General features: G+C 33.3%; 3 protein-coding genes across 3 annotated transcripts; all 3 read left to right on the forward strand.

The window, feature by feature from the left end:
- Nucleotides 1–10,558: 10,558 nt before the first annotated feature.
- On the forward strand, nt 10,559–15,757 carry LOC11410442 (14-3-3 protein 9). Its single transcript, XM_003596362.4, has 6 exons — nt 10,559–10,733; nt 11,570–11,876; nt 11,993–12,080; nt 15,002–15,111; nt 15,187–15,335; nt 15,420–15,757. The coding sequence occupies exons 1-6, from the start codon at nt 10,658–10,660 to the stop codon at nt 15,479–15,481; spliced, it is 792 nt and encodes a 263-aa protein (XP_003596410.1). The 5' UTR covers nt 10,559–10,657; the 3' UTR covers nt 15,482–15,757.
- Nucleotides 15,758–16,853: 1,096 nt separating this feature from the next.
- LOC11416461 (AAA-ATPase At3g50940) lies at nt 16,854–19,458 on the forward strand. Its single transcript, XM_003596364.4, has 2 exons — nt 16,854–17,941; nt 18,721–19,458. The coding sequence occupies exons 1-2, from the start codon at nt 16,994–16,996 to the stop codon at nt 19,177–19,179; spliced, it is 1,407 nt and encodes a 468-aa protein (XP_003596412.1). The 5' UTR covers nt 16,854–16,993; the 3' UTR covers nt 19,180–19,458.
- A 3,131-nt stretch (nt 19,459–22,589) lies between these two features.
- Nucleotides 22,590–24,710, forward strand: LOC11411864 (AAA-ATPase At3g50940). Its single transcript, XM_003596366.4, has 2 exons — nt 22,590–23,668; nt 23,796–24,710. The coding sequence occupies exons 1-2, from the start codon at nt 22,886–22,888 to the stop codon at nt 24,336–24,338; spliced, it is 1,326 nt and encodes a 441-aa protein (XP_003596414.2). The 5' UTR covers nt 22,590–22,885; the 3' UTR covers nt 24,339–24,710.
- The last annotated feature ends 1,796 nt before the right edge of the window (nt 24,711–26,506 follow it).

Genomic DNA, 26,506 nt, shown 5'->3' on the forward strand with positions numbered 1-26,506 from the left:
CCGAGGGTAATTTTGAAAAAAAATAGGGCGTGCGAGGAAAGACATAAGGTGGGAAAAGTAATGCTCACAATTTTTTAGGGTTAAGTTGGGGCAATCCAAATTCTAAAAATCACGTATAAGTAAATTTAGCCCTCATTATACAAAAGCATTGGGTTTGTCACCAGAGTCGGCCCTTTGCAAGTGCATCAAGGCCCTTGTCATCGGGCCTCGTACTTAAAGGGGCCTCAAGCTTTGAAAATAAAATAAAAAAATATTGTACCTAAGGACAAAATCTGCCACTAAATATCATGTTTCCGTAGGTAAAAATTCATAATTCAACTATTTTACTGTCAATTATACATTGTTCGTAGGTAAATATCTATGACTTAACACACGAACTACATACCAATAATTGTGAGAACTTTGCATCCATTGGTATTTTATATTGGTATTAAGAAACTTAACACAACCTCCTCCTTTCATCCGGGCTTAGAGTATTTTTCTTAATTGATACCCATGAGAGAAAACATTTACAATCGACTCCAGATCTACATACCAATGATTGTGAAAACTTTGCATCACCCAAGATGATAGGCAATGTTACTCTGCTTGGGTCATATTTTGTATTACTCGTTGTAAGTGACATTATGGTATCTCGTGCTATAGTATATTTATTCTCATATTCTTCTTTTATCTTCATAGTTACTCTCGTATTTCGTCCATGTTATAGAAATTTGATAAAGTTTTAAATTTGTTGTCGAAATTTAAGACAACCTCCTCCTTTCATCCAGGATTAGATTATTTTTCTTGATTGTTACCCATGAGAGAAAACATTTAACTCGCGAGACCCCAGATCTACCAATGATTGTGAGAACTTCGATCTTACAATGTTCCTTAGAATTCTTTTTACTGGAGATAGGGAATTCACTTTTTGATGGTTTGTCCATTTAGTTGTGACTCAATATTTTTAGTTGAAGTTTTTCTGTTTGGAGAGATATGAACTTTTTTAGCGTATATATGCTAAAGTATTTACCATTTATATTCTTGAGGATTTTGTCGCTATTGTTAATAAGAATATTGAGGTTTTTGGGAATTGAGGTTGTTGCCTCTTTGATAATTGTTTTAATATTGGTTTTGCCCTTGCTTCTGCCCATACTGGTTATTGATGAAGCTAACGTCTTCATTTCTATTTACCTCTGGTGATAAAATTGGATGATTCGCCATGTACGGCTTTGAGTTTTACTTTGATATTTTTCATTGACGTCCTCTCGATTTCAAAGTTGAAGAAAAATTGCTCAGCAGGGGATTTACTTAACATGCAAAATAAAGCGAGCTATACCAGACTCATCAAGAATAATGGTGAAGGAATTCAAAGAATTTTAAAAGAATGAATAAAATAAAATACAGAAAAAAATAAACGAATAGAATAGAGAATAAATAAAGAAGAAAAATAACTTCAATATTTACTAAATCTAACTAGTTATGCGATCTGTTTTATTGGTTAGTCTTTTAATGTCTTTCGTTGATAAATTATATACTCTCAAGTATACTTTCACCTATCGCCTCAGTACATCTCAATGTCTTGCAGATAATGGGAGATTCAATTTAGTCTCATGTCTCGCTCATTTAGTTAAAAGAACAATATTATATATTCCGACATTGTGTGTGACCGCCTATCTAGCCTAATGTCTTGAAATTAGCATCTACAAATGCCTCTATTCATGTGACTTACAAAGAAAGTCTATGTATAGTGCTCCATAAGGCAAAGGATCAATTTTGGATTGCTCGTTGTAAAGTATTAAGCATAGAACTTGCCGGGCCATCTGTTCTGCTTGCAAGACAAGTGGTTTTTTTTCTTTTTTTAGTCTAGTAGCCTAATGACTAGAGCTCACACAATTAATTGTAGAAAAGTGAGGTGTCCGGGGTTCGAACCCCGGCCCCTGCATAAATTATGCAATGTCCCTACCAACTGAACTAAGCTCGCGGGAACCAAAACGAGTGCTTTTATACACTTATTTTGATCTTTTTTTTTTTCTTATGACATTCATTCCTTTGCTCATTTTCCTTGCAAAATATGTTGGAAATAAAGTTAAAAGAAACTATTTCTTATGACATTCATTCCTTTGCTCATTTTCCCTGCAAAATATGTTCGAAATAAAGTTAAAAGAAACTAATGTGGACATAGCTACATACTATTTACAATAATTAGGGGGTTTCATTAGATTTCTTGTAAATTAAGTTAATAAGTCTCCTCCTTTTGGTCGAGTAATTAATATGTGTTTGGTACAACGTAGTACCCTACCATGTCACAAACATGTTTTTGCTCGATTTCATTTAAACGTCCCACAAATGAATATGACCCTCCAATGTATTAGCTAGCACATTGTTGCGAGGTCCACAAATCTCTTTGATCCATCTTCGGCTATACTTCAATGATCTTGCTCTAAGTTTGTATGAGCAACTACATTTTTTAATTAGTGGCAGATATCAGTTAGCTGACTTATACTTTCTACCCTTGTCACAACCCATGATTAACTTCGGCTTCCTTCCTCTCGGTCTTGTCTATATATCTTGATATGGTAATGATAATATTTATTCCATGTTGTATTTAAACCTCTCTAGGCCAGTGAACGATAACTTTTCACGCATGGTTTAATCCCTAATGTTGATTCCCCCTCAATCTTTTGGACGTAACGTTGCAGATCAGGAGGCATAAGTATTTCGATTATTTTCATTTTATCATATTATTTGTAAGCATTTTTCTATTGTATGCTATTAACTTAAATGTTGTGAGTTTATTTGCAGATTCACCATTTATGTCTTAGCGATATTTTTTTTAACAAAGAAAATGAGATATATTACGAACAACGGAGTATCCTTAATAGCACATGGTGTGCCAATAAGGACCTCAAAAGTATACAAGCGATCAAGTCACAAAGAAAGCGAAAATACAACAAATTAGTCAATGCTCAAACAAATAAACGGGCTCGACCACCACATACAAAAATTTAGACGAATATTAATATTAGTAGTCTTCATCCACCAAAAGGAATGTAGCTTCACTTTATCTAGCAACTGATGGATAAGGCTTTCGATGTTCTTAAATATTCAATTGTTCCTTTCATTTCACAAAACCCAAACGCAACAAAGCCAAACAAGCTGCAAAAAGAAACGATGGGGTCTCAAAGCACCTGAAGAATAAGTAAATTGAATAGCATGCTCCCAAAGATGAGACGAATCGGCCGTAGAAATGTCAAGCCAAGACCATGCAAGGCCCCACAGAGAAGCGAAGCAAGGACAAGACAATAACAGATGTTGAGCAGTCTCTAACTCTCCACACCCAGTCACACATAACTGATTATTGCGATAAATAATTACGCGTGCCATCAGATTATCCTTCGTCGGTAACCGGTTCTGAAGGAGTCTCTAGGAAAAAATTGAAACCTTCAAGGGAACCTGTTTATGCCAAATTAAATATGTAATACATCTGAGATTGGGGCCTCCTGCCCTGACCGAGTAACCGCCACTCCGGCCCCCATCCTCCAACCTCCCTACCTCATCACCATAACAAGCCATCAATATCCTATATCGCAAATCTCCTCTATCAATTAACATCCTTCAGCACCATTTTCCTATGTTAAACTCCCTCATTTGTCTAACCCTCAAACCTCCATACTCCTTATCTAAACAAACATGTTTCCAACCAATTCATGAAATTTTCATATGTTCCTCACTCCCTCTTCAAAAAAAATTATTTAAAAGAGATTCAACAGAAGAGGTTATACCTGAAGGAGCTTTGAAGAAAGAGAGAGCATGGCCAGGTAACGAAGTCAATACAAATTTAAGGAGAATCAAACAACCACCAAAAGAAAGAAAGCAACTCTTCCAACCAGACAATCTAGATTTAATGCGATTTTAATTTGAACCGGCTCCCAAAACATCAAACGTCGCGGCTCATCACCAATAGGAAGACCCAAATACAAAAAAGACACCTTGTCCACCTTACACCCCAAAATTGTGGCAGCCTTCCCCAACCAAGAATCGACAATGTTTACCCCAACCAACATGCTCTTATTAAAATTTACCTTCAAATTCGACATCACCTCAAAAAGAACAAGAACACAACCCGCAAAGTTCGAATATTCGCCCAACTTTTGACCCCTAATAGCAACGGGTCATGAGCAAACTGAAGATGAGAAATGACGGTTGAATTGAGAGATTGAACTAAGTACCTTGTAAAAATATTGGACTCCACCATAACTTTCATCATCACATTCAAACCCACAGCTGCCAGCATAAAAACATATGTTTTAGCAATATTGAATGATGTATTCTATCAATTTGAATAAATAGATATCGTTTTAATTTAAAAAATAATATTAGTTAATTATTGCACAAGGTAGTTTCTGAGAGGATTTCACTTAGCTGCAATCCTCCAATGATGTTTTTATTTATTTTTTTACAAATAGCTCCAATGATAGCTTTTTTTTTTTTTTTTTTTTGAAAGAAGCTCCAATGATAGCTGTTATCGATATTTTCCAACAATCATTAGGCGACGACACTTTATTTTTTGGGTACAACATATTGGCCACACTTTTAACATCATGTAAAAATAAAAGTGCTCTTTCTTGTTTTAGGTCAGTTATATTTTTGTATAGTGCATTCCTGGTTCCAATCTTTGAAGAGACAAACATGATTCTCGATGGTATGGTTGATTTTAACATGTTTAGTTTCTTTCGTAGTTCCGACCACCAAGAAGAAAAGGAATTTCTTCCAATTTATTTTTCATTTTGAAGTTAGAAATTATAACTTTTGTTTATAAATTGATATTTACCTCATATTTATTTTTGAACTCAAATTTATTATATTCAACTATTTTTTAACCAAAAATAAGTTTTTTGTAATAATTTCATTCAAAATATAGTTGTTTCACCGCAAAATCTATATGGAACTAATCATTATTTCGGTTTGGTGAATAATGACGTTAGTAGAGCTTTCACACCAAAAATTGATGTTAACAGGTTGTCTTGAATTTAAAATATCACGCATGTACTTTTGAAAGAATTTTGAGGATCGATCTATTATTCATGACGATTCATCCATTGAAATGCATCATATACTTGTCTCAGCATAATTTAGTTTTAAATTAAAAAATAAGAAAATATTTATTAATTAAAGTGACATTAATTATTATTTTACAATGATTCCGATGGAATTAAAATTCTATACCTTAAAATGATACGACTAAATTCTTACCACATGGTTAGCACCTCAAATGTGTCCCCAACGTAATTAGCTTTTTCGTTTTAGTGAATAAAGAAAATAATATTTTACTCCGATCATGCAATTTTACTTGACTAATTTATGTTTTTGCAAACCAAGCTAGTTAATCAAAAGCTTTTCTTACAAATTAGTTTATTTTATTTTTTATTTTGGTACAAGTTATTGAAAAGCTTTTTTATTACACACTTTTCACTAAATTATTATGGTTGTTGCTACATCAATTATGTCACATTAGCATTTTTTCCACTGTGTGATTTATTACAAACATGGTCGTCTGATTTTCTGATTGAGAGAATTTTGTAGCATTTTCGTAAGTAATCCCTTCATCTCATAATAATACAAATCGTATAGGGTATTTTTTACATAGATTAAGAAAGCCATTTGGTTACTTTTTTCTTCTTGTAAATAAAGTGACAAATGCCACATAAAATACACATGCATAATTGGTAGACTCTAAAGTCTAGATATAAATCCGTGTGAAAGTGACTATTTTATTATTGTCACGAACGGCCGCGGGTTGATGCTAACTCACATACATTTGGTTCGAATTTTACCAATATTGTTGATATTATTAATTTTAAAATAAAATAAGTTTGTTTCTATAAAAAAGAAAAATAAAGAAGAATAAATTTATGTAACAATTTTATAAAATTATTCTTGTTGCGTGTTTTTTTTTTTTGTCGAATATTCCTGTTACTTTTTGATATTGACGCTTAATCATAAATGTATAAATGAAATATAATAACATAAAAACAATGAACATAAATGTATAAATGAAATATAATAACATAAAAACAATGAACATCTTGTCAAAAAATAAAATAAAAACAATGAACACATTATTTATTTTTATAAAATATCAAATTATTTATTTTGAGATCAAATTAGAATTTATTTTAAGACTTTTTTGGACAGATTAATACCAATATTTTTAATTAAAAAAATCAGTATTATGAGACAAAAATTGTATCATGAATATCGCCTAAAAACTCCAAATTAATATATATATATATATATATATATATATATATATATATATATATATATATATATATATATATATATATATAGGTTAAATGCTCTTTTGGTCCCTTAACTATTTAATTGGTATCGCTTTGGTCCCTTAACTAAAAAAAAGATTGTTTGAGGATTTTAAGTTTTTTTTTAGTCTCGTTTTGGTCCCTTCTGTTAGGTTTCCGTTAGTTTTAATAAAAAACGTTAAGTGTGGACACGTGTCACCTTGCCATTGGGTCTGAGACTTTTTTTTTTAAAAAAATAAAAATAAAAATTTAAAAAAAAAAAAAAAAATTTGTAAAAAAAAAACAAAAAAAAAAAAACTCAGAGCCAATTACAAGGTGACACGTGTCCAGGAGTTAACTTTTTTTTAAAACCCTAACGGAAGGGACCAAAACGAGACTAAAAAAAAACTTAAAATCCTTAAACAATCTTTTTTTTAGTTAAGGGACCAAAGCGATACCAATTAAATAGTTAAGGGACCAAAAGAGCATTTAAGCCTATATATATATATATATATATATATATATATCCATGTGTGTGAGTACAAAAACTATCTACCGGATCTTGTGTTCGCGTTACTTCTTCTATGATGAACCGCGCACCAATGCTTGCCAACAAGAGTAAACCTTTCCAACGGTGGCATCCAGTGCAATAAATCTTGTGTCTCGTGATATTTTGGAGGAATCTCATATGCACGTCTTCTTTGGTTGTTTCAAGGCGATTGAGTGCAGGGATAAAATTGGTATCAGAAACACTGTATGTGAGTTGTTCCTTGGGGCTAATAACTTCTCTGCCATGTTGTTTGATTTATTTACAATGTTAAAGGAGCAAGACAAACTCTCTATTGTTATGACTTAGAGCTTGTGGAAGACCCGAAATGCGAAGCTTTGACATTCAATAGACACTACACCCACCTCCATCATTACTCAAGCTCATGATGTACTACATGAATGGAGTTGCATGCAAAAAGCTAAGCTTTCGGTGCATCTCCAAGATCAACAACCGGTGTGGATTAAGTCGCAGCCAGGTTACATCAAATGTAATGTCGATGTCGCCTTCTTCAATAATAATGCAACTATGGCTTACACTTTGTGCTTTAGAGACTCAACAAACGCTTTATTAATAGGTAAATTCAAATACCTACACTTGTTGTCCGTCCTGGAAGCGAAATGGTATTCTCCACTCTTTAAAAATGATAATCTCCAATGACTTGCACAATGTTATCTTTGAAACGGATATCAAGGCTTTGGTGGACACTTTTTCAGCTCACAATGTTTCTTCTCTCAATGAATGTAGTGATTGATTTACTATCTGAATGTAAGAGTCTCTTATGTAGTAATCCCGACTATTTAGTGTCGTATGCCAGAAGGAAAACAAATACAGTAGCTCATAGTATAGCTAGAATTGCCTCATCCCACCCTAACCCTATATTTTCATGAAGTCTCTCCTACATTATATTCCTTAATTATTAATGAAATGCAGTAATCTTGATTTGATTTAAAAAAAAAAAAAAAGGGTTAATGGTGTTTTACCCCCTATAATATAGGTCATATTTGGTTTTCCCCCTTGTAATTTTTTTTTTTATTTACCCCCTGTAATTTTATTTTTTTTGGAATACCCCCTAATAGGTCATAAAAAAACGACTTTATTTTTTTTTTTGCAGAATTTTTTCGTTTTTTTATGACCTATTAGGGGGATATTCCAAAAAAAATATATTTTACGGGGGTAAATCAAAAAAAAAAATTTACAAGAGAAAAATAAAAAATAACCTATATTATAGAAGGTAAAGCATCATTAACTCAAAAAAAAACTATCTACTGAATAATTAAACTATCTTTTTACTAAATAGTTTCATTATTACCTTTATTTGACTAGAAAATCCCCTAAAAATGCATTATGCAAGGACACTGCGAAAAAAGGAATGTTCAATAATAGTAGTATTTGATACCCACCTAATAAGTCCAATCCCAACCTCCAAATATCTCAAATATCACACTCACTGAAAAAGACATAGATACCATGCGTGTCACGCTTTGATTGATAGGCATGATTCAACCACCATTCCCAGAGTGCTTTTGCTTGCTTGTTTGATTTTATTCTGAAATAATTATTTGTTTAAACTTCTCTTGAGAAACTAAAAAAAAATTGTGAAAAAATCTACACATTATTGTCTTCATTTATAAGGCAAAACTTAACTACGGTTTCTGCCGTTCAACAATTTGCAGATGAGATGTGAATTAGCTTTTTGATGAATTTTGATGAAGTTTCATGAAATAAAATGGTTCCTGAAAAAGCCTCTATATTCACTTGCCTTCACATAATAAATTAGCACCAAAAGACAATCTAATGAAAAGAGGTAAGTCTATCTATTCATTTTGAATTTACACTTTTGGAAAGGTTTGGGATGATGTGTTATGTTGGTTGAGTTTTAGAAGTCCTTTGTAAAATATAACTTTTGTAGGATGCTTATCAATCTTGAGGCTGGAGCTTTTGCTAGGTGTTAGCGGTCAACACTCGGTGGAATTTAGTCTCACATCGGATAGATAGTATTCTTGAGAAAATTATAAAGAGGAGATACTCCTCACCGTACAAGTCGGTTTTGTAAGGATGTGTTAGGACTCGATATTCATTACATGGTATCAGACCCTGTCGGGTCCATCGTTGGGCTTCCTGCATCATCCATGCTTCAGGCCCATTGGGCTCCCACCTCGGATAGATAGGGTTTTTCGTTGTGCTTCATGCCTGTCCACACTTCAGGCCCATTGGGCCGGGCTGAAGCGTGAGGGGGTATGTTAGCGGCCAACACTCGATGGGATTTAGTCCCACATCTTATATATAGGATTCTCGAAAAGAATTTATAAAGAGAAGACACTCATTACCGTACAAGTCGATTTTGTAAGAACATTTAGTCGTTACACTATGAAGGTATGCAAGAGAGAAACTTCATTATTTGGTTAGTGTGTGTGTGAAAAGTGAAAAATGATATTCCCTCCGATCCTATTTACATGAAACAATTTATTTTTTAGATACATTAAATAATTTATGTATTTGGTTTATGTTCTTGACTAGATACATACATTATTCAATGTATCTAAAAAATCAACTTTCTCTTGTAAATAGGACCGGAGGAGTATAATTTTTACAAAATGATATTTAATCATTCAAATTGATATAATACATCATTCAACACCGCTAAAAATATATAGGATAAATATGCGAACAAACTCACAACATCCAAGTTTTTTTTGCTACTCACAACATCCAAGTTTTTTTTGTTACTTACAACATCCAAGTTAATGCATACAACGACATAATTCCTACAAATAAAATTAGAGTGACCAGAATAACCATGCATCCGGATCTGCAACATTGACGCCCAAATATTTGATTAAATAGTCAATATTTTAATATGAATCAAATGAACACCGCAACAAGACAGGAAATCAAACAATGCCGCGCAAGACGATGGGCAACACACTACCACACTTAGATGACGAAATCACAAAGAAAAAACCTAAATTTATGCAAAAATCATTTATTTATATTGAAATAAAGAGAAAAAGATGAAGATGAGTGATTTTTGGTCAAAAATTGATATAAAATCACTCCCCCTCAAAGAAGAAACTAGAAAAGAAAACTTATAGAAAAAAAAACTAGAATCGACTTGTTGGAGATAAAGTCGTTTCTATACTTCATCATAGAATAATAAAGAAATCAATCCACGATGCATTTTTTACTTTGAATAGCTTTTTTTCCCTATCTGGTTACATTTTGAATAGTTTTGTTAATAATAATACATGCTTTTAACTCTCTCAAAAAAGACTGTAAAAAAAAAAAACTCTCAAAAAAAAAATACATGCTTTTAATTATTTTTTAAAAGGAAAAATGTTTTTCTATTAAATATAAGGTTCTATTGTAGTGAATGATATTTTCAAGTTAGAATCAATTATTCATTGTGTACAATTCTCTTAACTTTTATTTGCAACAACTATCATGGAAGAAAGGTTAATATAGTTGCTTATTATAACCTTACTATATATAATAATGTCAATTCCCATTTTTATTTTAATATTTCATGATGTATTGATATTTTAATCGTAAAAATCAAACTATGTAATAATTAAACCTTGATTATATTAGAGAAGAAGTTGAGATTCAAAATGTTATAAAAAAATTGAACATGACGTTATTGTAAGCATGGGACATGGACCCCACTTCCACTTTCAACTTGTGTCACCGGCAAAAACAGGTTACATATAAATTCTCCAAACATTAAAAAACTGTATCTACCTTTCCTTTCACTTGCAGTTCCTCTCTCTCTCTCTCTCTCTCTCTCTCTCTACAACACTGCAACTTTGAGCAGAGAGAAATTTCAGCCATGGCTTCTTCCACCAACGTCCGTGAGAACTTTGTCTATGTTGCAAAGCTAGCAGAACAAGCTGAACGCTATGATGGTTCCCTCTCTCTCTCTCTCTCTCTCTCTCTCTCTCAACACTATTTATGGTTCTTCATTTTACTTGCTTTCAATTTTCTATCATGTTTTCACAAACTTTTACTCCTACCCATTTTCTCTTTCTTACTTATTACATTCTTTCTTTTCATAAAGTTTCATTTTTTACAAAAAAAAACTTAACATTTTTTGTTTTTGCTTCATTGACCCATTACAAGCGTGTGGGTATGTGAAAGTAAAGTAACGGGATTTATGGATTTATTACAAGAGTGTGTGTGCCTAAAGCATGGACACTCTAAGACACTGATACATATAATTATACTTAATTATGTGATTTTATCAAATTATTAACTGTGACAGCATGTCAGTGTCGTCTGGTATCTCCGTCTGTATCCGTGCTTCATAGGCTGTGTCCGCAATTTTTTTAGTAAAGCCCAATTTAGCCACCCAGAGTTTTATTGCGGCTCAATTTAAACTAGTCTCTTATGATATTTTCATACCAGGGACAAATTATATTTGGGTCATTATATTAGAGGAAATAATTTCTGTGGGACTAGTTTTGATGTTATTTTTTGTCGAAACTAAATTGGGCCGCGAGAAAATTATGAGAGACTAAATTGATTTTTTTTTTCCCTTCACTTTAGTAAAAGTACTGATACCATGACTGCCGCGTAAACACCGGTAATAATTTAAGAAAATAAAAGTGGTCGAATGTAATCACTTGTGTTGGTGTCAGACATGGACATGTGTGAACACCTTCAATTCGGGTTTTGGTGTTACGTAGTTTTTTTCAATGAATTGTTTCAAGAAATTTTAATGATGTAGTAATATGGTGTGCAGAAATGGTGGAGGCAATGAAGAAACTGGCCAAGATGGATGTTGAACTAAGTGTGGAAGAGAGAAATTTGTTCTCTGTTGGGTACAAGAATGTGGTGGGGTCTAGAAGAGCTTCATGGAGGATCTTATCATCAATTGAGCAGAAAGAAGAATCAAAAGGGAATGAATTGAATGTTAAGCGTATTAAGGAGTATAGGCAGAAGGTGGAGGTGGAGCTTTCCAGCATTTGCAATGACATTATGATTATTATTGATGAGCATCTTATTCCATCCACTAATATTGCTGAATCCACAGTGTTTTATTATAAGATGTATGTTAATTTTTTAATTGGATCTTGTTTTTTGTGAGGTTATTTAATTAAGTGGTTTTGTTTTTGTGTTAGATTTTGGATTTTGAAAGTAATTTTGAGTGTTTGTTTGGATGCAGGAAAGGTGATTATTATCGGTATTTGGCGGAATTCAAAGCTGGTGATGAAAAGAAAGAGGTGGCGGATCTGTCACTTAAAGCATATCAGGTATTTACAAATTACTTGAAGTAACAAGGTGATTGCCTTCGTAACATGAGTTTGCCTTAGGTCATGTTTGGATAACCAGCTTAATTAAGTGCTTTCGTATAAACTATTTTCTATAAACTATACACTATTTTCATAAGTTATCTTGGAGAGTTTATAAATAAGCTGAAAGTTGTTTACATAAGCTTTCCAAAGGAGTCTCACAACAAGGGCTTATTCCAGGAGTTTATACTTTTTTATGCCTAACCACTGCTGACAAGGATGGATGAACTTTATGGTTTTTAATGTTAGCTGAAAATATAGATGATATATTTAATGACTGAATCTCTTCATAGGCTTGTAATATATCAGGAAAAGAATCATGCTTCAATAATTTTGTATCATAAGATTATATGGGAATGTTTTCATCCTTATTATCTCCTATGAAGCACGGACACCTCTAGGACTAGGCGTGTCGCGGTGTCCGACACGTGTCGAACTGGTGTCCTAAATAATTGATTTTTTCTTTACTTCGACACTCCTACGATCGGTGCCCAACACCTATATAACAGTCATACGAGCCGTGTCGGACAACTCAGAAAAATATCTAAAACAATTTTTTCTCTCTCTTGCTTCCGCACGCCATGGATACAAGAGTTACATATGTTTTGAGAAATGCTGATCAATTAATGGTTATATCGTTTTTAGCTTTTTTGATAGTAGATGAATAAATAAAGGTCAAATACTATGATATCTTGTTGTAGAACTTTTTCTAATGACATAAATTGCTCAAGTTAGATGTTTATATATGTATTTTAATTTTCATTTTAGACCGTCTTTAAATAAATTAACATATATTTAATGGTGTCGGTGTCCTATATTTTTTACATTAGCGGTGTCGACGTGTCCGTGTCAGTGTCGTGTCAGGTGTTCGTGTTGGAGTCCATGCTTCATAGATTATGTCCATTAGGATCCTGCTATGTACGAATAACTTTTATCCCATGGCTTATTGGGTCTAAGAAGTTTATCTTAGCATCTTTGTGCACTTTATTTTTATAGGATTTGGTGTTATGGTAATAAACTCTCTAGTACTCCTTTTTTTTCTTATATACATTTGTGGGTTAGTTTAAACCTTTTATATCTATGGTTCCTGCCTTGTTGGAGAACTTCATTTAGATTTATGTCCGTAGTTTTGGTACAAACAACTTTATTTTTTGTTTAGATCTGGTATGTATTGGATTAAGTCACGACATTGTGCATAGTCATTGATTTAATTGATCTATAATGATCTATGTTTTTCACTTAAAAGGTTTTCCTTCCATACGACTTCACAATTCAATTTCTCAAAGTAAAAACGCATAAGAAAATAACTTGGTATTGCATGAATACTTTGGTTCCCTCTCAGGAACAACATCCTTCATTCGATGCTGAACAATCTTGTGTTTCCATGAAATTGCAATATTATTATCCAGTAACTTAGCTATGCATTAATCCATCATGATTTTGTGTCATATTATGGAGGACTTAACCTGTTGTAGACAATTTGGTCAGTGTTGTCAAACAGCGGCTACAGCGGTGCTATAGCAATAGAGCACAGCTGACTTTGAACAAATCACTATTGCTAAAAGATACACTATTTAGGAAAAAGTGTCGTCAAATAGTGGCTATTGCGGCGCTACAGTGCTGTGGCATTTTAGAATTTAACAACTCTGGGTTTGCCTTGGTCATTCATGTTTCATTTTGATCATTTGTTGTATAAAATTAAGGATTTTGTTCAGTCCAACGAAGATAGCTTTTTGCTCCTCTTAAATGAATCATTTGTTTACTTTCCATAATATGAAAAGATAGTGTGTCGGATGGCATCTTATCTTGATATAGCAAGAGCAGATTAAGCACCATGCCACGAGGTATTTGCGCTCCATGAAAATTGAGCTTAGTGTTATTACTGCTGAAGTTCTGAAACAGAGGCAGGATAGGAAAAATGCATCTATTAGGGAGGATATGTAGGTGGTGGTTGAGAGATAATTTATAGGGCATATGTCACAAATCCCTCCCATTTGGTACCAATTACTCTGCCTATTTATCATCCTTTTTTGCTAGTGACCATTTTATCGTCATTCTAGTTCTCGTTGTTAAGGCCGCGAGTTAGATTGTAGGATCGGACGATTTTATGACCTTAAAGCCACTGGGCGATCTAACTCGCATGTATAATTGTATACTGGTGGGATTGCTTGCAAGATTGCTGAGATCAGTAGATCTCACTCGATCCTAAAAGTTCCATTTTTTTGGGTCAAGTTTGCTACTTGATTCCTTAAACCAATCTTTTAACCAATTTTTTACTTTAAAAATGACTCATTCTCACGCACGGCACTAATTTTCTGAATCTATACGGGTCCTCTCTCTCTCTCTCTCTCTCTCTCATCAACTGGTTCTCGACAAACACCTCTGCTGCTGCAATGCAGTTATCTCTCCCAGCAAGCTCCTCACTTCTTTGTTTGTTCTTTCCCAAGTGCCTTTCTACTTGTTCATTCTCATGGCATCTAGCGAGGCTGCGGTAGGTGGTAGTGGGTCAAGGGGTTAGAGGTCACTGGGTCAGTGCTAATTGTGAGTCATGGAATTTATGATTATCAAATTTCAGTTTTCAGTTTGCTTTAATGTTATCGTTTATAGTATTTTTTTTTCTTGTTTAGTGTTTATATATCAGTGATTTAATAAAATTTCTCATTTTAGTAGGATGTTATGATTCTTGTTACAATCCTATGTTACCCCTAAGTAGATTTTGATCTCGACAACTTTAGTTGGCATCAGTTTTAAAAGTTATGCTAGTCGTTTACAGTGTGTTTCCTTATTGTTTAATATATTTCAACTTAGTATTAGTGGAGTAAACTTAAAAAATTTCTATGTACGGACGAAGATTTCAACTATTGTGTTGTGATCATTTGCAGACAGCTTCTGCAACTGCTGAGAATGAATTACAACCAACACATCCTATCCGATTGGGTCTGGCTCTAAATTTCTCAGTGTTTTATTATGAGATAATGAATTCACCTGAAAGGTACGGGCAAAAATGTTTGTGTTAATGAGAACCGAGGCTGGTCCCAAATCGTAATTTTGCGTAACTTGTTTTCAGGGCCTGTCACCTTGCAAAGCAAGCCTTTGATGATGGTGTCTCAGAACTGGATACCCTAAATGAAGATTCTTACAAGGACAGTACCTTGATCATGCAGCTGTTGCGAGACAACCTTACTTTATGGACTTCTGATATCCCAGAAGATGGTGGTAAGATACTTAAACAGCTTCCAATTTAGTGTCTTATATATGTTCTTCGGTCTAACTAGTTATATTTCTAATTTTTCATATCAGAGGATCAAAAAATGGAAAGCGCAACTAAGAGCGGTCAAGATGAAGACGAATTGGGACGCTAAGTTGTCACTCTGTCATGATAACTATAACATTGATGTGTTAATTTTTCTAAGAAGAATATTTTCTCCAATGTAGTGAAGCCTTTTAATGGATGGTGAACTTTGAACTTTTTTCAACTTCTAAGTTATTGTTAATGTTGAGTTACAACATATTTGAATCATGTGCTTCATTTGTATGCTATTGTTGTTATATCTGTTTGTGTAACAATAACACCATTGGTTTGTAATACATGGATTTCTATGTTTGCATTCTATTAGCTACTATTCAACCTTCAAGAATCCATTTACTGTCTAGTGATTCCTATGTTTTTACACTTTTTGCTGACCATATCAGATTGTTGTTGCAGGCATTGAACATTTTGTTGAGTTCCAAATCCAAATTTCCACCCTTCATTCTGTCTTAGAGAAGTAACGGTCAATGTCACCAAGTTAGTTCCAATTTAATTTGTGCTAATTAAACTTCTCTTCAAACACCAAGTTGACTCAATTAATGACTTTGTTCATAACCCGATTCCAACGTTTAGTGGACCAAAAGTATCCTCCAAGTAACAAAAAAGTCAATAAAATGTTGAGCAATATTCAAACTTTGAACTATATTTTGAGTTTAATAGTATTAGTTTTAGGATGAGAGTAGGTCCATCTGAGAGCTAAATCAATGCTTACAATTCCTATGAAGAAACCAAGTATTGGTGTGTTAGAAACTTTTAATTGCGACAAATACTTTAAAAGTTTAATGTTTGAAAGAGCTCTCTAAGTCCTACTGAGACTACGAGACATCAGGAACGGAGCCAGGAAAAAATGACGAGGGTGGCAAAAATTTACTATGTGAGAAGTAAAATCACAATCAATAAATGTCATCGATTAATATTCATAAAGAAAATGTTATTGCATTTTAGTTGGGTATTACCGTGATACATCAACACCTCTAACAAAGCTACTAGAAATTTGTCCTCGTGAGCTTAGCTCAATTGGCATGAACAATGCATAATATATGCAAGATCCAAGATTCGAACCTCGGCCACCACAAAAAAAAAAACTAGAAATTTCATATTTCGTATGTTTGAAGTCTCAATACTCAAACACTTACAATTTTAAGACAAACAAAACAATGGTGGTTTATTCTAAAATACATAACTTTGAGTTGTCATGAGGGTCTTATATTTATCAAGTCAAGTATCAATTTCTATTATTTGTATTATCAGGCCAAACTAAATAATTGATCTATTAATTATTTTTGTTCGCTAAAAGAAAGACTATTTTGTTCCTAGTAAAGTCAATGAGCTTGCTGTGCAAGTTCCGTCCAAATAAAAAAAAAAAAACTTGCTATGCACGTTATTCATGGTATGGTTTCAACTATATATAACTTTATACAACGATTGAAAGAAACATATCTTGAACCATATCATTCAAGATCCAAACAAAAAAATATCTTTAATCCCTCTCAAAAAGAAACTATCTTTTAGCATTGTTCTGATCTTTTGCAGGATACGAATTTACTGCAGTAAGATCGCAACAATGTTTGATAGCAAGACACTTTTATCGGCAATGGCCTCTATTGTGCTAGTGCGAAACATCACAAATGAAGTCATTCCTCATGAAATCCTAAACTTTGTACAATCGGGACTTCACCATTTTTGTCGCCAATTCTCAGCGCAATTTACCATAGTTATTGAAGAATTTCAAGGGATGGCAAAAAACCAAGTTTTTGAGGCTGCTGAAACCTATCTAGGAACTAAAGCAACAGTCTCAACAGAAAGAGTTAAAGTAAGCAAATCTCATGATCATAAAAAGCTTTCATTCAATATTGATAGAGGTGAAGAAGTGAGTGATGATTTTGAAGGTATTAGAGTAAAGTGGAAATTAATATGCATACAAGAAGATGGATCACGAATTCGACATAATGATATGTACGCCTCATCCATGTCAGAAATTAGATCCTATGAACTAACTTTTCACAAGAAACACAAGAACAAGATCATCGATTCATATTTGCCTTATGTGATGGAGATGGCTAAACAAATTAAAGAAGCAAACATGGCTATCAAGATTCACTCAAATGACTATGGTTGCTGGAGTCATGAACCTGTCAAGTTCAACCATCCAATGAGTTTCAACACTCTTGCAATTGATGAAGAGCTTCAAAGGGAAATTATGAATGATTTGGACAATTTTGTGAAGGCCAAAGAGTTTTATAGAAGAACAGGGAAAGCTTGGCAACGCGGTTACTTGTTGTACGGTCCTCCTGGTACTGGAAAGTCTAGCTTGATTGCAGCCATGGCTAACTATCTCAACTATGACATCTATGACTTGGATCTCACTGACGTACAAGATAATAAGATCTTGAAGCAGCTTATTCTTGGTATGTCCAACCGTTCTATACTTGTGATAGAGGATATCGATTGCACTATAAATTTGCAAAACCGAGAAGAAGATAAAGACGTGGTTGATAATGGATACAATAAGGTATGTATATCTCTTCAAAATATATCTATCATTCATCTTTTAGATTTTGATGCATATGACATGAACCAAGTATAGATTTATATAATGGATTGTAGTCATAATTAGCAAAAAAAATTTGGTCGAATTGCTAAGGATGCAACTCATTCTGCACGAGGGCGTAATATTTAGCTGACAAAGATTAGTCAAATTTGTAAGATGTGATGTAACTCATGCTCCACGATATTAGAGGCATTTACATTAGAATTATTTGTTTCCTTTCTAAGTATTTAGCCAATTTATTATTGCACATTAATTATTGATGTTGTTGACCACATATATATAGGTATATATATGTCAAGCTCCCTCTGTGTATCAATAACAATTATAATTTCATCAATATCAGATTTTTTCCAATCATCAGAACAAGTTCTGTAATACACGAGGTGATTCGTTCAGTTGGTTATGACTGTGATACCAACAAAAAGAATAATGAAACGAGAGAAATAAGAAATTTGGAATTGATAAAATTAAATTGATTGATTGAAATGTGTGTAGAATGCATTTTATATAGTCATTATTAATATAACCTGTTAGAGCATAGGTTCAGAATGCTTACTTACCTGTTTTATCATAACGAGTCTCTATAATGCAACTCTTGTAAAGTTTCATGTATAAAAAAATTACTGTAAGGTTGTTAGTAAGATGAAAGACTACTTGAATCGAATGGCGTCATATTCTTCTGTTCATGTCAAATGTTTTTTTATTGGAAAACTAAAATGTTTGTTTCAAAATTTCAACAGGTGACACTTTCAGGACTGTTGAATGCAGTAGATGGTCTTTGGTCATGCTGTGGAGAAGAACACATAATTGTATTCACAACAAATCACAAAGACAAGCTTGATCCTGCTCTGCTAAGACCTGGTAGAATGGACAAGCAAATTCACTTGTCATATTGCAACTTTTCTGCTTTGAAGCAATTGGTTGTTAACTACCTTTGCATTACTCAACATGAACTCTTTGAAGAGATTGAAGTGCTTCTAGGAGAAGTTCAAGTTACTCCAGCTGAAATTGCAGAAGAGCTAACAAAGGACTGTGATGCAACAGAATGTCTAGAAGACCTTATCAAATCCCTCCAAGCCAAGAAAATGATCAAGGAAGACATTAATAATGAAGAAAATGTCAAAGAAGAACATGAACTAGGCAGCTATGAAGAAGGGACTGCGGCAGACTCCGACACAGGCTCCAACACGAACACATGACATGACACTGACACGAACACGTCGGCACAACTAATTTAAAAAAACATAGAACAACGATAAGGCTACCTGAACTGCCAGAGAGCAAACAAAAGATTTTTTGGGGACTCTTTAATTACTTTACTTGGAGGCATGGCCGGTCTCAAGATTGTTGGTGTTATTAATTATGTAAAAGATGTAAAGCTCTTTGTAAATCTGTGTAACTTGTGTGTCTTGTGTGATCACACCTCATATATTTATACTAGTATTTACAATCAATACATTGAATGCTTTAATTACTTAGCACTAACTTGGTAAGTTGTATAGTCTAGAGTTACCAACAATCAGTCTAGAGACTTCTGTAATTCTAGCATTCAATTTTACTACATGATTGCGATTGTGATTTCAGTTTTACTGATTAAATCGTATATGATTATATATTTTAATTTGAATTAATAACGGAGCATATAAATATAAATTATAATCATTTAGAACGATGAAGAAATTTTTTTATCAAATAAATTATTCAAATATAAGATTTCAAACTGAAATCAATATTTTATTTTTTCACTAATCATAAAATTTATTTGTGTAGTACAATTTGTGCGTTGCAACAACACACAGGTTTGTAATCACACTTGCCACCCAAAGTATAGCCATTTCTTAAACAATAATTACCACAATCTTGACCTTTACTTAGACATGGCCCTTTGCCAATGCAATAATCATAAGGAGGTATTCCATCAACTGCTCCTCCTACAATCAATATAGTAATGTCACAAGATGCATGTCAGCATATCAAATATTAAATCTAACAAGTTTTATTATTGATCTAATTTGTAAAAAAAATAGTTGTAGATGAAGTAAAGATTTTACCTATTGTCAAAACGGAAGCAATACATAAAATTGCAATGAAAAAATGCACCCGGTTGATACATGTTGTCATATTCTCTTGAAAGATGAACAAACAATGCTACAAGGAGCTATTTATAGAGTGTTCTAGGGAAACTATTATAAGTTTTTTTCTGTATTAAATTAAAATCTAAAGTTTTTTTTTGACTAAAAAGATCTATACTTTTTTTTTTGACTAAAAAGATCTATACATTTAAAACGAAATCTCATATTAATATTAAAAAATAAATAATTAAGATTTTTAAAAGGAAAATGTTAAAACTAAAATAAAAAATTATCATCACATATGGAGAGCACTGTCAGGCATGTACGTTTGAGCGGATCATCCTTTACGTCGGATGGTTCAGAGACGGTAATCTAAAGGTGAAATATCTGTCGGAGCGAGTGTTGCGTTAGTTTGGGTACTAGAAGACCGTCCCTAGACATCCTCATGAGAGTGCACCTCCCCAGGAGATCTTAGTGGATATCAACAGTTGGGTCACCGTGCACTGCAGGGAGTGGAGGTGGAAGAGGGATACATCAGATGGTTTTATCTCGTCTCTCTTCCACGCATGATTCTTCCAAACCAGGAGGTTCAGGTGCCGAGCCCACCAGATCAGAGGTCGTTGATGAGATTGTTGTTAAGGAGGATGGAGAGCATGGGTTCTAAGAGTTGGGTGGAAGGTTGGGCCGTATCAGAGACCATATATATGTTGTTATGTCCAGTGGTGTGGTGCCACAAGGGTCTGAGGCATGACAATATTTGGAGGATGTCTCGAGAGAGGTTTATGGTGGAAAGGTTTATCGTCGTAGGCATAATGTTGAAGGTGGCACGGGTGTAGTCATTGGATAATTTTAATTTTTTATTATGTGATATTTGAATAATTGGTGAGGTAACATTTGGATAATTTTATTTTTATGTTCGAGTAATATTATGTTTTGAAAAATTATGTTGTGTTGTTCATTGTTGTTTTGAATTATATTTTCTGCTTGAACATATGGTCAAATGCATGATTATGTCGTTTTGAAGTAATCTAATGCGTCAAATGCATGTTTTAGCCCAAAACAGTCAAGTCTGTCTCTGTGCTGATGCAGTTTGAATTATATAATTCGGAAACATCCTTTTCCACCATATATATGTTCACTTCCTACAGGGAGTTTGACACATTTTGGATTATATAATCCGGAATGTGTAAAATCAGTTTAGATTATATAATCCGAACTCAATCAATGCAATTTAGCATAATGATCCTTCAGGGTGCCAGAAGCTCCAAAAGGCTCGAAAAGTTTCGGATTATATAATTCAAAAGTAGTTCAAATTATATAATCCTGATGATGGTATTTTTGGAGAAAAAAAATAGGACGCGCTAGAAACCAGCAGGATGGGAAAAATATGTTTGCATTCTATTAGCTCTTTAATCTTCCTATGTAGGCATTGAACCTTTTGTGAAGTTTCAAATCCAATTAATAACTCTGTTCATGACTATCTTAATTAAACTACTTATTTCTGCTAATAAATCCTCTTAATTGTAATACAACTCCCTCCATCCTAAAATACACCAAGTAGATGTAATACACCAATACATTGTAACTTGTAAGAGTACTTTAGTAAACATATTATTTTCTCTACTTCATTCATAGAAAATTCCACATACTTGATAAAGAAATCAAGAGTTTTTTTTTTTTTTTTTTTTTTTTTTTAAGAATGGAAATCAAGAGTTAAATATGATGTCTACCAAGTCAACACACTTGAAATAAAAAATAAAGTCGTTTTCACACTGTTCGAGCAATGTAAAAGCATTGATTAACATAAAGAGTTGTAGATGTTATTTTCATATGAGACTAGTGCCATTGAAATTATAACATCAACTTTTGAAATGCTATGAACATCTCATAACCCGATTCCAACGTTTAGCGGACCAAAAGTATCCTCCAAGTTATAAAGAAGTCAAAATAAAATGTTGAGCAATATTCAAACTTTGAACTATATATTTTGAGTTTTATACAATTAGTTTTAGGATGAGAGTAGGTCCATCTGAAAGCTAAATCAATGTTTACAATTCGTATGAAGAACTTGAGTCAAAATTATATCGATTTGTGTCAAATTGGTGTGTTAGAAACTAAGTATAGATTAATGTTTTTTGACTCATACATTTTAGGGTTAATTAAATTTTTATCCCTATAAATATTCACAGTTTAGTTTTTAGTCCCTACAAAATAAAATCACACTTTTTAGTCCCTATGACATTTTCCTTAAACATTTTAGGGACCAAAATTGTTGATGAAAATTTTTGACGGGGACTAAAAATGCTGATCAGAACAATGTTCACGGACACTCGTAATTTGATGATATTTCTTTATTTATTTTTTTTACTAGAAAGGAAATTAAATCTGAAATGAATTCTCCCAACATTAAAAGAAAGACTATTTGCTCCTAGAAAAGTCAATGAGCTTGCTGTGCACGTTCCGTCAAAAACAAAAAACTTGCTATGCACATTATTCATGGTATAGTTTCAACTATATATAACTTTATACAACTATGGAAAGAAACATATCTTGAACCATATCATTCAAGATCCAAACTACAAACCATCTTTACTCCCTCACATTAAGAAACTATCTTCAATCATTGTTCTGATCTTTTGCAGGAATCGAATTTACTGCAGTCAGATCGCAACAATGATCGACAGCAAGACAGTTTTATCGGCAATGGCCTCTATTGTGCTAGTGCGAAACATCACGAAAGAAGTCGTTCCTCATGAGATCCTAAACTTTGTACAACCATGTTTTTCACCAATTCTCAGCGCAATTTACCATAGTCATTGAAGAATTTCAAGGGATGGCAAAAAACCAAGTATTTGAGGCTGCTGAAACCTATCTAGGAACTAAAGCAACAGTCTCAACAGAAAGAGTTAAAGCAAGCAAATCTCATGATCACAAGAAACTTTCATTCAATATTGATAGAGGTGAAGAAGTGAGTGATGATTTTGAAGGTATTACAGTAAAGTGGAAATTAATATGCATACAAGAAGATGGATCACGAATTCGACATAATGATATGTACACCTCATCCGTGTCAGAAATTAGATCCTATGAACTAACTTTTCACAAGAAACACAAGAACACGATCTTCGATTCATATTTCCCTTATGTGATGGAGATAGCTAAACAAATTAAACAAGGAAACATGGCTATCAAGATTCTCTCAACTGAACATGGATGCTGGAGCCATGAACCTGTCAAGTTCAACCATCCAATGAGTTTCAACACTCTTGCAATTGATATAGAACTTCGAAGGGAAATTATGAATGATTTGGACAATTTTGTCAAAGCCAAAGAGTTTTATAGAAGAACAGGAAAAGCTTGGCAACGCGGTTACTTGTTGTATGGTCCACCTGGTACTGGAAAGTCTAGCTTGATTGCAGCCATGGCTAACTATCTCAACTATGATATCTTTGACTTGGATCTCACTGATGTAGGGGATAATAAGAGCTTGAAGCAACTTATCATTGGTATGTCCAACCGTTCTATACTTGTGATAGAGGACATTGATTGCACTATTAACCTGCAGAACCGAGAAGAAGATGAAAATGAAGAAGTTGTTGATAATGGATACAATAAGGTATGTATTTTTCTTTAAATATATCATTCAAAGTTCCATTTATACTGAAATTCCATAGGTTTAGAAGAATATGGCATGGGTGAATCTAGCTGCTAAGGACTAATGTTTGTTGGTAATTTTTCTACAGATGACACTTTCGGGACTATTGAATGCAGTAGATGGTCTTTGGTCGTGCTGTGGAGAAGAACACATAATTGTTGTCACAACAAATCACAAAGAAAGGCTTGATCCTGCTCTATTAAGGCCTGGTAGAATGGACAAGCAAATTCACTTGTCATATTGCAACTTTTCTGCTTTTAAGCAATTGGTTATTAACTACCTTTGCATTACTCAACATGAACTCTTTGAAAAGATTGAACTGCTTCTAGGAGAAGTTCAAGTTACTCCTGCTGAAATTGCAGAAGAGCTAACAAAGGATGTTGATGCTACAGAATGCCTACAAGACCTTATCAAATCCCTCCAAGCCAAGAAAATCATGAAGGAAGAGATAAAAAATGAAGAAAATATCAAAGAAGAACATGAACTAGGTAGCTATGAAGCACGGACTCTGACGAGGACTCCGACACGGACACCTGACATGACACTGACACGAACACGTCGCAGACACCAACGCGGATTCCGACCCGGGCTCCGAGGCGGACACCGGACACGAACACGTCGACACAGTTAATGTACAAAAACATAAGACACTGAAACTGCTAGAAAGCAAACCAAATATTGTGGGGACTCTTTAATTACTTTACTTGGAGGCATGGCTGGTCTCAAGATTGTTGGTGTTTTTGATTACTTTACTTGGACTTAGGTTGTTGCTCTAAAGCAGCTTCCTCAATTTGATGCTCTAGTTCCATGATTTCAAATTGCAGTCATTAACTGTAACTGCTTCTTTTTGGTGCAAGTACAATTATGTTTATATGACATGATATATGTAGGAGCAAAAAATGAAGTGAACCTCCTGCACCAATTTTATTTAGTGCTCATAGCATAATGATTATGTATGACCTATTTTTATAATAAAAGATAAAATAAAGTTATTTTTTTAATATAAGTCAAGTTATAAACCGTTTTTATGAGCTATTGATGGTCTTTTACCAAGTGTACCAAAACGTCGTCCAAGTAATGAAAAGAATAAGTTGGTTTCTACAGGGTCGTTTAATTTCTACACACTACTACAGAAATGACATTTCACATCAGTGGAATTCGACTTTTTACATCGGGTCCCAACCGATGTAACTAAAGGTGAGGTTGTATGTCTACCCCTTTTCACATCGGGTATATACCCGATGTGAAATCTTCTTTTCCACATCGGGTTACTTTGCGCTGATGTGATAAGTGTCGTTAAGAGCTTAACATATGGGTTTTCACATCGGCAATAAGGAAACCACCGATGTGAAGTCAAATTTTTCAAAATAAAAAAATTATTTTTCACCTCTGCATCAGGCTCAACTGAAGTGAAATCTTACTTTCTTATAAAAAAAAACAGTATTTATGCCTCTGTTTTTACTGCATTACCATATTAGATCTAGTCTTTATCTTATATCATATCAAAACCAAAACATTTCTTAATATGATATACAAACATGCATAACATAAATTATCCACAATTCTAAATTTAAGTGCATCACAATAATATAAATTATCCAAAAAAAATTGTTATTAAAAGTAAATACATTTGTAGGTTCTAGTCCTTACCCACATTATTAACAAGAACAATCGAGTTTCTATGTTCACGACAATTTAACAAAATAAAGCAAGACCAATCTCTTGGCTTAATGTCCAGTTTATCTAATACAGCACCCTAACATATTAGGTTTAGTTCATTATACTTAAGCTGACTTGGCAGTTCTTGATTGGTTGATGTGTGCATCGCGCATGCTGGTACGCGTGTCTACCAAAAGTAGAAACCTTTTTGATGGTGCAATATGTAACGCCCTCTTTGAAATATTTGATTTATTTGATTGTTTTAATAAGTTTAGAATATATTTATATGATTATGTGATTTATTAAGTGATTTATTTTATTATTTAATGGAATAGGATTTGAAAATAAAATAAGATTAAAGTTGTGGGGCTGTTTTGAAAATTAGATGAGTAATATTTTGTTATGTTATATGTTGGTATTTATTAGTATAATATATATGTTATTTGATTTAGAAATATATATGTTATTTGTTATAGAAATATATTTGTTATAGAGATATATTTGTTATAGAAATATTATATATATATATATATATATATATATATATATATATATTAGAATAGAATATTGAGACTTGTATGACATATTTGGAATTAAGAAAAATAAGTAGGTTAATGATTTATATAAAAGGAGAGAGTTAGAATTAGAAAATAAGGATTACGCGCAAACTGCTTTTGGGAGAAAAAGGGAGAAATTGAGAAACTAAGAGAAGTTAAAGAAAAACAAGAGAAGAGAAGAACCAAGAGGAAAGGCTGCCAATCGTTAATCTTAAGGTAAGGGTGGGACTAACATTCAATAATCTTGAGTCTATGATTCTGAAAATTGTATTTAACATGTTGTAGGTTTAGTTTTTGAGAATTTGAGAATTAGGGTTAAGAGTGATGATTGTGATGATTTTGAATGAAAGTGAAGTTGAATAATATAGATTGCTTTTTCTGATTTTTCTTTTCATCTCTGCCCCGAATTTAAAATGAAAACTGGTATTGATTGGTACAAAATTGGTCTTAGGTGATAACACGAAAGTTGTAGGTATGGATGTTAGCTTTCTAATGCCGTTGCTCTGACGTCAAAACAATTTATAGAACTTAAGTTATGGTCAAATTACAGCACGTAGGTCACAGTGATTTTTTTATGAATTTC

The sequence above is a fragment of the Medicago truncatula genome, chromosome 2 (genome assembly GCF_003473485.1).
Source record: "Medicago truncatula cultivar Jemalong A17 chromosome 2, MtrunA17r5.0-ANR, whole genome shotgun sequence".
Taxonomy (NCBI): Eukaryota; Viridiplantae; Streptophyta; class Magnoliopsida; order Fabales; family Fabaceae; genus Medicago; species Medicago truncatula.

What these genes read in the sequence shown, in the direction of transcription:
- LOC11410442 (XM_003596362.4), top strand. Translation starts at nt 10,658, where the DNA reads ATGGCTTCTTCCACCAACGTCCGTGAGAACTTTGTCTATGTTGCAAAG. An exon ending in ACAGTGTTTTATTATAAGAT is followed by an intron (nt 11,877 to 11,992) that starts GTATGTTAATTT and finishes GTTTGGATGCAG; the next exon opens with GAAAGGTGATTATTATCGGT. An exon ending in ATAATGAATTCACCTGAAAG is followed by an intron (nt 15,112 to 15,186) that starts GTACGGGCAAAA and finishes ACTTGTTTTCAG; the next exon opens with GGCCTGTCACCTTGCAAAGC.
- LOC11416461 (XM_003596364.4), top strand. Translation starts at nt 16,994, where the DNA reads ATGTTTGATAGCAAGACACTTTTATCGGCAATGGCCTCTATTGTGCTA. An exon ending in TTGATAATGGATACAATAAG is followed by an intron (nt 17,942 to 18,720) that starts GTATGTATATCT and finishes AAATTTCAACAG; the next exon opens with GTGACACTTTCAGGACTGTT.
- LOC11411864 (XM_003596366.4), top strand. Translation starts at nt 22,886, where the DNA reads ATGGCAAAAAACCAAGTATTTGAGGCTGCTGAAACCTATCTAGGAACT. An exon ending in TTGATAATGGATACAATAAG is followed by an intron (nt 23,669 to 23,795) that starts GTATGTATTTTT and finishes ATTTTTCTACAG; the next exon opens with ATGACACTTTCGGGACTATT.